Here is a 15,187-nt window from a genome sequence, read left to right as displayed (position 1 = left end):
CAAATTCCTTAATATCCAATAGGCTGTCATAGTCATATATATTAAAACCATGACGATAATGATGATAATAATGATGATGATGATGATGATGATGATAATGCCCAAGTCTGTGTGCCACTATAGCATGCACTTACAATGATCAAGTACATCATGTACTATATCATGCACCTTAAATATCAGCACTGAAGCAGATTAAAGGCCATACGACTAATGACCCAAGTTGACCTCCGAACAAAGGTCACTTGTGTATAAAGGCCATTTCTTCCCTCTTCTTTGGCTGGCATTTGTTCACAGGTTTGACTGTATTACTTTGCAGCCTCTTAGGAAGATACAAATATTGACTGTTGTGTAGGGGTTCTTTAAAAGAAGAGGTAAACCTAATAGTATATTTCAACTTGGAAAATAATTGGATTATAAAAAAATATATCCGAAAGATAATAAGGATTTAATGAAATACATCCAAGAGGACTTTTTACTATATTTCGACGCCATTTATGTTCTTTTAACATTGAGCAAAACTATTAATATATTTAGGTATACAAAAGTGTAATACGCACAAAATAGCTGTCCTCATACAGAGTTAAAAACTGGCGGTTTCAATTATGAAATTTGCAAATAAGTTCTTTTTCGCATAAAAAACGGGGTAAACCCAGATTGAACATTTAACTATATTGTAACAAAAATATGTACATAAGCACAAACATCGTTTTAAAATCAGCATTTCAAAATATTTCAGGTTTAAATACCTTTATGTGAACATACGTCCTACTCTGATACAAATTTACTTTTCTGAACATTTATATATGTCTTAGATCTGACAAAACAACACGTCTGGATTTTTGATGCCACGCATAAAGGTGATCAGATTTTCCTCTCATATATCCTGCAATCTTTCCGAACCAACTGTCGGTAAGTATCAAAACGTCAGATTCAGAAAGAATATATTGCTCTATTATCGCAAATTTAAATCCTTCACAAGCTTTCTCTGGAAACATACGAAATTTACCAAGGCGATCAATGTGAACAATAGTTTCGTTTATGTTGATACTATTATTAAACGTTCTCGAAAATGTTTGACGGACAGAATTTGAGTCTGTTGCCAGATAAAGAACATATTTGCTAGACGTTGTGAATTTTTTCAGAAAATTGAATATAATAGTTTCGTCGGGTATTTCTCTAAAAATGTCGTCTTCTGGTATACTTGGATTCTGGCCTTTACGTATGTGACTACTTACAAGAGATTTTCCTTTCGTTTTTGACTCAAATTGATCGAGAAAATTTAATATATTTCCTCTTGGCTGGAAAAGTGTTTGTAGTAATACATTGAAGATGTTTGCCTCTGTCATTCTGAAGAGCCATCGAAACTGTTGTCTAGCTTCTTTGCGTTTTCGGAGACGAATTATTAAATTAGAGTTTGTTTTCAAGAATACTACTTGCCACGTCCATTTGGAACTGAAATCGAACTTTGGAAGGTCATCGAAAAATGATGATCCACCTACAAAGTCAAACTCGTTGGTGTTACTGTTATTAATTGAATTAACGAATGTTTTGCATACGGACCAATCATAAAAATGGGGATTCAAAATCTTTTTAAGTGAGCATGGCTTATCAAGATTGATAACAAAAGCTCTTCCAGTTATCATTGCTAATAGAAATGATGAAACAATACCCTTCTGCCTATCACCCCATCCACCGCAACGCCGCGAGTAATCGCATTTGTAAACAATGAATTTGTAATGATGACAGTCCTTTTCGTTTTTCACAATTATTTTATTCAGCTGTATCCTATCAGACATTTCCAAAAAATCTAAGCTCGTCATAGCCTTAGCTTTACTTAATAAATTACTTTTGCTTAGGAATGATGCATTTTGATACGATCTTGACGTTGTAATCTCTTTGTTCATTCTTCGTGGAAAACTTGACACACTGTTGAAGAACACCAGACCACATGTGATCATGCAAGATGCCACGGATATGATCTAAAATTGAAAAATGATAAAAATTATATGAATTATAGATGAAAGAAAATTTTGTGAAAAATATTTTTCAGTACTTCAGTAAAGGTTTAAATGTAGGAAAATAATAACATGATCATAAATATTTACTTTATAATATAAATAAATGTAAAAGAATTTATTCGGATGTAAGGATATTATGACGTCATGAGGCGATGCTTATAACGTTTTGCGAACACACTAGATATAATTTGGTGAACAAATTAAAAGTGCATGAAGAATAGTATTTTCTTTTAACACCATAATTTACATTTTTACGTGTGACTACGCAACTATTTCATAATAGTGTTATCTAGGTGAAATGTATTTCGATCTTACACTTAAACAAATAGATATCCTCTCTATCTTTTTTCACGACTTCCATTCTCAAAATGACATGAAGTGAATTTTTTTTTACCATGTTTACTTCTTAAACTTATAAATGTTTATTAAAGCAAACTGTTTGCATGAGCTCGTCTTCTTCTCTACGAAATTTTGAAAATAAAATGACATGAAATTAGTTTAATTATTTGTTTTATTGTTTTCTTTTACGTTATCGATATACTAGACACAACTTTCAAATTTTGAAAGTATAAACTGTAATATTGTTAATATGTAAACATAAAATCAACATATTTTTGCGTATTAGCAGTGCGTAAGGTGTAACATAATACATACTTCATACATGCATGGTATGAATGTGTACTACCACTTAAAAGCTGTCATTTTTAAGAAACTACTGTACTATACAGTTAAATACATTTGTTGTTGGATTTGTTAACATTGAGATTGAATATCCTTAACTGAAGTTGTATTTTAATCTACCCATGTGCTTTACAAAATTTCAAACTCGATGTCATATAATGCATTCTAAGACACTTGACAGAAAATTTACACCCAATATCTAAAGGTTAAAATCTTATAAAGGTTAATCATGCGTAAGAGTTTCCGTGTACACGAGGTTAAATTTGCGAGGTGTATGCTATCTTTATACACTTTGATATAAAATCTATAGTTTAGTCCCAGGTAATTACTCTATAATTTAAAACAAAAGACAAATAGATAAAAAAGTAAAAATCCACAATCTTTGTAATGATCTACAATTGCATCGTTATTTTTCTCTTTTGGGAGAAAAAAGTTAATAGTTATAAAGTATTATAATGGACCATTCAAAATTTAGTTGCTACTTCTTATTAGTTCGTTATTTGTTTTAATCAGTTTTCGGTACACAGGTAAGAATACTGAACAGCAAAAGAAACTATCCAATGTATAATCTTATTAATATAACACTTATATTATAACGTATTATATAAGACCGTTTAGCAATTCAAGTGCACGTGCAATTTACGATTGTTTTGTGAAATTGTATTGTTATTGGAAACATTGATGATTGACGCACACGAAAGACAGCAAAGGGTTAAAATAATGTTGGTTACATGGCACGACTAAATCAAATTCAGCGTGAGTGTGCGCAAATGGGATTTTGCAATTAGCCATAATTTTGTGCTGACGTCACGGTTGATTAAAACAAACGTGTTTAGTTCTTCAAGTGTAATATGGTATGAAAAAAGAGGTCAAATGTATAGTTTTAAGTGTTTTATTAAAACATACTTCAGTTATTCATCTGGTTAGTTTTAGTTTGCTGTTCAGTATAAGTAGTATAAGGAATGGGGGTTCTGGCGGGATTTTTTCAATTTTAATTAGCTTGCTCGATTCACTAAGCACACTTTGATCTTACCTTAAACTTTAGTAGAAACTAAGTTTCTGTCTTAAAATACTAACTTGGTACCCTGAAAATCTTTGATGGATGTAAGGTTGAAGGGATAAAATGAAAACCAAGGTCCACTCAAATTGAAAACAACAATTAAACAGAAAAAAAAAAACAGAAGAAAATGTCCTTATTAATTAAAATAATTTATAATTGTTTGTTCATTTACTCTTTGATTGCTTACTCTCAGTGTTTTATACAATAAATCATACAACGGTACTTTGTCTTGTAACATTTTAATGAAAAATAAACAATAATATCCACAAAGTGTACTTGTTTTGTCTTGATATTGTATGATTTAAATTTAAATACATATGGTATAGATGAGTTTACAAAATAAAATATATTGTTTAAAAGAAAAAAGATTTACTGATAATATAAATCCTCATTATGTTATAACAAAAAACGGGAGAAAAATGATAATGGCTACCTGTTCGTCTTGTGGAAGAATGAAATCAAAGTTTGTTAAAAGTACTATCACAGCAGGTAATTTAGACATCCATAAAACAATGTTACCTTTTTTACCTAAAAAAGGTTTAACACTTCCAGGATATAACTATTGTGGGCCGGGAAATCCTTTAGATAATGGACCTCCTGTCAACGAACTAGACGCAGTATGTATGGACCATGACTTTTGCTATGACAACAGTGTAAAAAAAGTACATGTGACAAACAAATGCTTTCCAACTTAAATAACACTAAATCAAAAACATTTGGGGAAAAGATTGCAAAACCTTTAGTTGTGAAACCTATAATTAAAACGAAATACAAACTTGGACTTGGACAAAAGTCAAAAAACGGGAAAAGGGGGTAGAGTATTTACTTGGACGTAAGTCATTGGAAGCTAAGAGCTTACTCAAAAAGACCCCCGAAATAACATGGAGTGATGAATTAGCAGAAGAATTACACAAACCAATTAAAAGAAAATTAAGGAACCGAAGAGTGATTGTCCATGACATTGATGATACTTGGTCAGCTGATTTAGTTGACATGCAAGCTTTTTCAAAATATAATAAAGGAGTAAAGTACTTGTTAACCGTTATTGATATATTCAGTAAATATGCTTGGGTTATTCCATTAAAGAATAAAACTGGAGAATCTGTTACTGAAGCATTTGAAAAAATAATTTCTGAAGACAGAACACCGACAAATTTATGGGTAGATAAAGGAAAAGAATTTTATAATAAAAAGTTTGAATCATTTTTGAATAAAAATAAGATTAACATGTATCATACATTTAATGAAGGTAAGGCTGTAGTAATTAAAAGATTTAATAGAAGTTTAAAAAGAATAATGTGGAAATATTTTATAGCAAATAATACTTATACTTATTTAGATAATTTGCAGGATATTGTTGATAAATATAACAAAACAAAACACTTTAGTATAAAAATGACACCAACCGAAGTCAGTAAAAACTTAAATAAAGGTACTGTTTACTTTAACTTATATGGTAATTTAAAGATACCAAAGAGTAAAGCAAAATTTAAAATTGGTGATCGAGTCCGCTTAAGCAAACTTAAACGACATTTTGAAAAAGGATATACACCAAACTGGACTGAAGAAATATTTATAATTCATGGAATTAATAATACAAATCCCAGAACATACACTATAAAAGATTTAAATAATGAAATAATTCAAGGTTCATTTTATGAACAAGAACTTTTACCTACTACACAAGAAGATTTTAGAATAGAAAAAGTTATTAGACGAGACTATAAGAAAAAACAAGCTTTAGTAAAATGGAAAGGTTACAATGAAAAATTTAATAGTTGGGTACCATTTAATGAATTGGAAGAAATTTAAATTGAAAATATATTATATAAATGAGTAATAAAAATCTAATTTCTAATAATGGAATAGAAACAATAGATCAATTAATTATTCACTTAACTAAACTAGCTGCCGCTTACAGAAAAAGTTATAAGTTTTGTGGTTGCTCAGCTGCATTAGCACTTGTTCCAACCATTCCTATATTTGTAGCAGTTGCTGGTGCTGTTTCATCAATAATTACTATACTTATTAATAGACTAAAAGTTGAAGACAAAAAAAAATATTTTAAAATTGCATCACCACAAAATAAAACAACTAATAACAAAAGCACATATCGGAAAAGTAAATAAAGAAGAAGAGACAAAAATTATTCAGGATATTTTTACAATACTGTTAGAAATGCAGAAAGAAAAAAATTATTCAATGCCTTTTGAAACATATATGAAGGAATTTAAACTTAAATTATATCAGTTGAAGGTAATATTGCATCAGGAAAAAGTACGTTTTTAGATATTATTAAAGAATATAATCCTAATTTTAATATAATTCCAGAACCAATTCATGAATGGCAAAATGTTATGGACTCTGATTATAATTCATATAACCTTTTTGAACTTGCTGCTCAAGAACCTCTAAAATATTCATTTCCTTTTCAATTAGCAACTTTAAACAGTCACATAAAAATGTTAAATTCTGCTAAAAACTTTGATGGTGTTTCTTTTCTTGAACGATGTTATTTAACTAACAGCAATGTTTTTACAAAACAATATCACGTCACCGGAGTTATAAATGATCCCGAATGGGCAGTATACAATCGTTTCTTAATTGATCATGTTATTAAAATACATGGAAAAACCCCAATTGATGCTTTTATTTATGTTAAAACCGATCCTAAAATATGTTTCCAACGACTTCAAAAAAGAAACAGAACTGAAGACAATAGAGTTGGTTTAGATTATTTAGAAAAACTACATAAATTACATGAAGAATGGTTAAACAGAATGTCTCAAGAAGGTATTAAAATTTTTACAGTTGATAACAATTTAGAAAAAATAACTTTAAAATCTTATTCAAAAGAGCTAGATAATATTAACCATTTTTTAAATGTTCTTTAGGTGTGTTTTTTAAAGATTTTTTTCTATAAGTATATTATATATAAACGGTTAATAGAAAGGTAGATAGAATGATTATGCCAAAATTATCTAGCACTTTAGGAGAAATAATGAATCCAGACAAAAATTCATATTAAAAAGTTCTTAAAAGAAGAAATGATATTAAATCAAAACTTGATCAAATAGTTAGCGATGAATATAAAAATCATGTCATTGATAAATTACAAAATGTTATAGATCCTTATCTTTTAAAAAATAATTTATTTGAATGGGACTGTGGTTGTCTATTAACTGAAGAAGAAAATGCCGAAATGTTATTCGATAATCCCAGACCAAATAATTATCGAAACAATCCTAAAAAAGTTATTGCAACCGATTGTGATACTAATGAAGAAAAAACATATAAAAGCACTTAACAAGCATCCAAAGAACTTGGTATTAATGCTGGGTTAATAAAAATGTGTTGTGAAGGGACAAACCGAGTAAAATGTGGAATATCAAAAGTAAATGGAAAAAGATATAAATTTAAATATTATTAATTTTATTTCATTTTGCTTGAAGATTTTTTTTTTATAATATATAGATGGAAATTGAGAGATCTACAAAGCAATATTATAAGAAATTTGAAATTAAGATTGAATATAGACAAGATCCAAAGAATCAATTATATTTAACTATAAACGACTCTTATGAAATACTTAAATATGAACTTAAAACTTTAAAAGGTATAAAAATAAATATCGTACTAAAAATAACTTTTGTGAAAATGAGTAAAACAGATACAATATATAAATCAGCTTATTTTCAATCAAAGGCTTAAGAAATTATTAACACAAACGAAATAAAAAAAACTTTACGTCAAGCTTTTGATGAAATAATAAATAGAATTGGTAATTGGATTTCAGAAGGAAGTGGCTGGAGAATAGAATCAGTTGATACTCATTATATAAATAGATATAAATATACACCACTGGCTGCTTCAAGTTATTTAGAATTACCAAAACCATTACAGAATCCAAAGAAAGGATTAATAAATATAAAGAATGATGATAACGAATGTTTTAGATGGTGTCATTTAGCTTACAAATTTCCTGTTGAAAAAGATCCTCAAGAAGTTTCAAAATATAAAAAACATATAAACGATCTTGATTATACCAGAATTAAATTTCCTGTTACATTAAATCAAATATCTAAAATAAAAGTTTTAAATGAAATATCATTTAATATATTTGGTTATGAAGAACCTACGGGAATTTATCCATTGTACATATCAAAATATCAATACGAAGAACACTGTGACATGTTATTAATCAATAAAGATAAGATAAGCCATTATGTTTGGATAAAAAACTTTCAATGATTAATGTTTAACAAAACAAAACATAAAGAAAAAAAAGCATTTCTGCAAATCATGTTTACAATGTTTTTCTCAAGAAAGAATATTAAATGAACATATTCCAAATTGTTTAGCTATTAATGGTGTTCAAGCTGTAAAAATGCCAAAAAAGGGAAGTAAAGTACAATTTAAAAATTATCATAAGGTTTTAGCAGTACCTTTTGTAATTTATGCTGATTTTGAATCAATAACTAAGAAAGTTTTAACTGCTTTACCATCACCTGAATCTTCATTTACTGAACCATATCAAAATCATATAGATTGTGGTTACGGCTATAAAGTTGTTTGTTGTTATGACGATAAATATACTAAACCAACCCAGATTTATAGAGGCCCCGACGCCGTCTAAAAATTTATTGAGAAAATGCTTGAGGAAGAGGAATATTGTAAAGAAATATTTAAAGAACACTTTAACAAAGAACTAAGAATGTCTAAAAAAGAAGAAATTGAATTTAAAAAACAAAAGTTTTGTCATATCTGTGAAAAAGAATATATAGAAGATTCAATCAAAGTCCGTGACCACTGTCATATAACAGGAAAATTCAGAGGAAGTGCTCACTCAAAATGCAATATTAATTTTAGACTAACACATAAAATTCCTGTTATTTTTCATAATTAAAGAGGTTATGACGGCCATTTTATTATGCAACAAATAGGAAAATTCAAAAAAGAAATTAATGTTATTCCTAACAATATGGAAAGATATATGGCATTTATGATTTCCGACTTGGTCTTTATTGATTTATTTCAATTTATGTCTCAATCATTGGATAACTTAGTAAAAAATATTCCAGAATTTAAATATTTATCACATGAATTTGATAAAAATATAGAATTATTAAAAACAAAAGGTATTTATCCATATGATTACATGGATTCATTTGAAAAATTCAAAGAAACAAAATTACCTTCTAAAAATGAGTTTTATTCAATTTTAAATGAAACACACATATCTAATGAAGAATATGAACATGCTAAAAATGTTTGGAATAAATTTAAAATTAAAACAATGGGAGAATATCATGATCTATATTTAAAAACTGACGTATTACTTTTAGCTGATGTATTCGAAAATTTTAGAAAACTATGTTTAGAGTACTACAAATTAGATCCTTGCCATTATTTTAGTAGTCCTGGTTTAGCTTGGGATGCAATGATAAAAATGACTGGAATTCAGTTAGATTTAGTAACTGATATTGATATGTACCTTTTACTGAAAAGGGACTGAGAGGAGGAATAAGTTATATTTCAAACAGATACAGTAAAGCAAACAATAAATATATGAAAGATTATGATCCTAAATTAGAATCTAAATACATTATGTACCTCGACGCCAATAATCTTTACGGTTGTGCTATGTGTCGACCTTTACCCTCTGGAAACTTCAAATTTATATTCGAAAAACAATTCAAGAAATTAATTGTAAAAGATAAAACTAACTTTTTAGTTGAATGTGATCTTGAATATCCAAAAGAATTACATACTGTACATAATGATTATCCTTTGGCTCCTGAAAAAAATCAAAATACCAGACATATGGCTTTCAAATTATAGTAAAAATATTAAAACAGAATTTGAAATATGAAAAAGTAATGTAAAAAAATTAGTTCCAACTTTAATGAAAAAACAAAATTATGTAGTTCATTATAAAAATCTTGAACTATATACACAATTAGGGTTAAAAGTAACAAAAATACATAGAATATTAACTTTTGACGAAAGTCCTTGGTTAAAAAAATATATTGATTTTAATACTCAAAAAAGATCTAAAGCAAGAAATTCATTTGAAAAGGACTTTTTTAAGTTAATGAACAACTCTGTATTCGGTAAGACGATGGAGAATTTACGCAAGAGGGTTAATATTAAATTAACTCATGATGAAAATATTTTATTAAAATATATAGCAAAACCTTCATTTGTTAGTTCAACGATGTTTAACAAGAATTTGTTTGGTATTCATAGAATAAAAGAAAGTTTGTTATTAAACAGACCTTGTTATGTTGGAATGTGGATTCTAGATTTATCAAAATATTTAATGTATGATTTTCATTATAATTATATTAAGGAAAAGTAAGAGGATTTAGCAAAGCTTTTATTCACTGACACTGATTCATTATGTAATGAAATAAAAACCAAAGATGCATATGAGGATTTTTATAAGGACAAAGATTTATTTGATAATAGTGATGATGATCCTGAATCAAAATTTTATTTCAACAATAATAAAAAAGTAATTGGAAAATTTAAAGATGAAGCTGCCGGTATTCCAATCGTTGAAATTGTTGGATTACGTAGTAAAATGTATTCATATTTATTACAACATTCACCTGGGAAGGAAAACCAGGAGATTAAAAACTGTAAAGGAATTAAAAAAACATGTTGTAAAGAAAACAATAGTTCATAAAAATTACAAAGATACTTTGTTTAATCCAACCCGAAGTAATCACACCTTTAAAGTTATTCGTTCTGATAAACACAATCTTTCCAGTTATGTTATAAATAAAACATCTTTATCAAGTTATGACGATAAAAGATATATTCTTGATAATGGTATTGATACATTAGCCTACGGAGCTTCAGCTCCTTATGAGCTTTAGCTCAGCTCGGTCACAGAACCGTAAATTGTTAACTGAATATTTTTAACGTTTAAAGAATCAATATAAATAACATCATTCATTTTAAATTCATTAGCATAATTAATAGAAACAGATTCATTTTTTCTGTTATTTTTTACATCGTAACTTTGAAGAATTACATTTTCTTTATTTTTTAGTTGTAATTTAGCTTCTCCTTTATCTAATTTAATTGCATCAGCAAGAATAATTAAAATACAATTAAAATTAATTCTTACATTATTACCATTTTGAATAAAACCAGGACTAGCATTTACAACTTTCCATTGAAATAATCCGCTATCAGTATCTTCGGTATAACATGTTAAAAACAATGGAGGTTTTCTTATTATTTGTTTTTCTATTTTACTTACTTTTTCGTTTATATTATTGTACAAAACATAAGTTGTACACAATATTTGTAGACTACGAGAAGTGTTTTGACAAGATAGATAGAACCCTGTTATGGCAGAAACTTTTCTTGGAAAATGTTAGTACAAAAATGATTAAAGCCTTGCAGTCAATGTACAATGTCGTGAAACAGTGTGTACGGTATAACGGTCAAAAATCGACCTTCTTTGAATCACATGTAGGTGTCAAACAAGGTGACCCCAGTTCCAGTTTATTATTTTTCGTTAATGATAAAGTAAATAATATTAATTCAGATATTGCGGGACTATTCACTATAGATGAATTCAAATTATTCATTACTCTTTTTGCAGACGATGCAGTATTATTTGCTCACACCCCCGACGCATTACAACATTTATTAAACGAACTAGAAAACTACTGCCACACATGGGGATTAAAAATTAATACCGATAAAACAAAGACAATGATTTTTGAAAAAGGCCGACATACTCATCATAATTTTACATTATGTGGAAAAATATTAGAAGTTGTTGATTCATTCAAGTATCTTGGAATACATTTTTTTAAAAAACGGATCGTGGTACAGAACGCAAAAAAGAATTGCACAACACTCCGCTTACGCTTTACATAATTTATTTGTGGTATTCAATCAGGTAGAATTAATGACCAGTGATAAATGTCGTCTATTCGACAGTCTAGTTGGTTCGATTCTTAATTACAGCGCAGCCGTATGGGGAAACCATGATTCAAAAGATATTGAATTGATACATTGTAAATTTTTACGTAAGATCTTGGGTGTAAAAAAATCGACAAATTTGGATGGATTATTTGGAGAGCTAGGAAGATTTCCTATGAAAATTTATAGAAAGCTCATAATGTTAAATTACTGGATTAGAATTCTTAAATCATCAAATCCATTGATTGTCAAAATCTATGAAATGCTGGCAAATGATGCAAATAATAATATCTCATATAATAATATGAATTGGGCAAGTCAAATTAAAACAGTTTTAGATAACATAGGTCTTTCTTATGTGTGGATCAATCAAAGAACATTAGACATTTCTTATTCGCATATAAAACAACGTGTTACTGATATCTACAAGCAGTCTTGGTACGCAAATATTAATAATTCTAGTAGATTATCGTCTTATAGCTTATTTAAGCACAATTTCGAATTAGAGAAATATTTAGAGTGTATAAAGGAAAGAAAGTATCAAATTGCTCTTTCGATTATCTTCGCATAAATTGGCGATAGAAACGGGAAGGTATAACAGCATTGATAGACAATATCGTTTATGTTATCATTGTAATATGGGTATGGTAGAAAATGAATACCATTTCTTACTAGTTTGTCAGAAATACAGAAATCTAAGAACGCGATTTTTTAATCCTTATTATTGTAGATGGCCAAACACAACCAAATTTATCAAATTATTAACATGTGAATCTAGAAAGAAAATGGTTAATGTAGCTAAATATATATATTTTGCTTTTCAGCAACGTAATTCAAGCGATGTTAATTAATGATCGTATAATATCTAGCATGTTTATCGTAGAATTTCATTATTGTTTACCATACAAACACTAGCGTCGGTTACAATACAATTCCTCATCGTTTACTATACAATTTCTAGCGTCGTTTACCATGTAATCCTTAGAATTGTTTACCGTAATCTCTAAAATTGTTTACCATACAATCTATTATATTGTTTACAGTACAATCTCTAAAATTGTTTACAGTGCAATCTTAAGCATTGTTTACCGTACAATTTCTGGAATTGTTCACAGTGCAATCTTTAATATTGTTTACTGTACAAACTCTAGAATTGGTCACACTGCAATCTCTAGTATTTTTTGGTTTACCGTACAATTTATAGTATCGTTTACCGTGCAGTCATAAACATTATTTACCGTATAGTCTATTAGTATTGTTTGCCATACACTAGCGTTGTTAAGCAAAACTACAATTTTCAATGAGAACGCTTGTTTCACAATGTTTCTTTACAATGTGAAGTTTTGTTCTTCTATGTAAATTCATGTCTTCACTACAGGTTTATTGTATTATACACATGTAAGAGGCTATAAATGTATTTATGTCATTTAATGCCAATAAAGTTATGTTATGTTATGTTATGTTATGTTATTGAATATTCCCTATATATAAAAAACACAGTAATTAAATTAAAACTTTAATTAACTAAATAGAATCTGACATAACTTCCTGGTTCTATGATAAATTTACCAGAATCTTCAAATGGTGGCCTTAGTATAGCAACATTTGGATGAATTGTAAACATCATTCCTTCGTTTAGTTCAATTTTAATTTTTTTCTTGAAAACCAGTATTGTATTTTTAACCTCAGGTTTTATATACTCAATTCCTTTTGTGTGATCGCCCCACCAATCAAAAATAAACGAAACAAATTTTTTACCAGAGTTGTTAACGATAATATTCATTTCGATTATGTAATATCCATCTTGTTGGATTTGAAAAACATCTTTTTCCTTATTTTTATGATTATTTTCTGCATATTTATAATTTGTTTTAATAAAACTTTTATAATCTGTAATCTTATTAATTTTAAGCCCAAACATAGTAAAAAAAATATGTGGTTTTAACTTTTTGTTGTAATTGTTTATCTTCAAGTTCATATACCAGAATATAACTAGGATTATAATAAAGATTTACATGAAGTTGTCTGCTATTATAATATTCAAAAAGAAACACTTCACGTCTTACTGTTTCTAGTTCATCTTCTATTACTTTATAATTTTCATTTAGTTCAAGAATTACTTCAGCTAAATCATCAAGTCGTTTTGTTGTAGCTACATCAGAAGCAGATAAACTGTCAACAGTATTCTTTGTTCTAGCTAATTGTGTTTCTTGTTTTAGAAAAACATTTTTTACTTTGTAATTTCTTCTGCATTAGTGGTAATTTTTTCTGCATTAGTAGAAATTGCTTGGGTATTAGCAGTGGTTGATTCTCCTTCTTCAGCTGATATTTCAACTACAAAGTCCAGATCATTTATTATTGTTTTAATTTTATTATTAAATTCGTCGATACCTTTTTGTAATATTTCTGTAAGATTACTTAAGTCTGCATACTTTAAACTGTGACGTGTGTCAACAGTACTAATCAAGATCCGAAGTTGTTTCTTAAAGTTTTCTATTTTAGAATTGAGCTCTTTTTTAAGGTTATTTAATGTAGTGTCATGGTCATCACCTCTTTGTGAAGCTGCTTTTTCCAGTTCAGATTTATATTCTGCAAATTTATTTGAAAATGTATCGAGTAAATCTTGATGCTTTTTTGTAAAGTCAGTGTTAAGTTTATTTACTTCTGTTCTGATTTCTAACTGATACATATTTTGTAAGTTTTTCTCAGCTTCAATAATCTTGTCTTTTAGTTCTTCGTGTTTAATCATACTATCTTTCAATTCTTGAATTGGAGTGAATAAAATGTTTAAATTGAATCGAAATACTTCTTTTATGTTTTCATCTGTCAAATCAGATTTCTCTTCAAGTTCTTTAATAGAATCAACCATAGCTTTCATTTCTTTTTCAATTTTATCTTGTAATTGAACTGTTAATAATGAATTCTTTTTGAAATCTTTTGTTAAATCTTCAATATTCTTTACTTCTGCTTCTAGTGTCTGTTTTATACTTTTAATATCTTCAAGATTATATTCATCTATTACAGTTTGAACTTTTTTAAACATAAACCGTCTTGAAACTGCATCGTTGGGTTTATCCAGATTTCCTAGGTTAATAAGGTTATTACCTCCCATATCTAATGCTCTGTTCATTGTGTTATCAAGTTCCTTATTTCTGTGAAGATACGATTCCGATTCTTTTTTAAGTTTTTTGAATTGTTTTTTAGTAGCATAATCACTTAAATCAATATCAAATTTAACTTTACTTATACTGTCAGGTTGATTAATTTGTTTTACATCATAAAAAACTCCCATCTATATATTACCAGTAAAGTTTTTTCTTAAAAACTTCCTTGGTTTGTCAATATATAAGAAATCATATTTTTGATTTGTTGCATTAGCAAAAGAGTTAGGGTTAATATTTTGTCCATTACAAATCATATCATTTTCCCTTTTACCTGGACTTTCAAATAAAATATAATGTGAACAGTTAATCCGAATATC

The 15,187-nt window shown here is 28.1% G+C and overlaps 1 protein-coding gene across 1 annotated transcript in view; it reads right to left on the bottom strand.

Annotated features, from left to right (window-relative positions):
- Nucleotides 1-444: 444 nt before the first annotated feature.
- Nucleotides 445-15,187, bottom strand: part of LOC128553938 (uncharacterized) — a 66,004-nt gene continuing 51,261 nt past the window's right edge. Inside the window, exon 2 of the mRNA XM_053535135.1 lies at nt 445-1,979. Within this exon, the coding sequence (XP_053391110.1) occupies nt 798-1,979 (1,182 nt within the window). The 3' untranslated portion in view covers nt 445-797. The remainder of the gene's footprint in view (nt 1,980-15,187) is intronic.

Source organism: Mercenaria mercenaria, unplaced genomic scaffold (genome assembly GCF_021730395.1).
Source record: "Mercenaria mercenaria strain notata unplaced genomic scaffold, MADL_Memer_1 contig_4517, whole genome shotgun sequence".
NCBI classification, from domain to species: domain Eukaryota; kingdom Metazoa; phylum Mollusca; class Bivalvia; order Venerida; family Veneridae; genus Mercenaria; species Mercenaria mercenaria.
The sequence above is the reverse complement of the archived record's forward strand: the minus strand, read 5'-3'. Positions and strand labels throughout refer to the sequence as shown.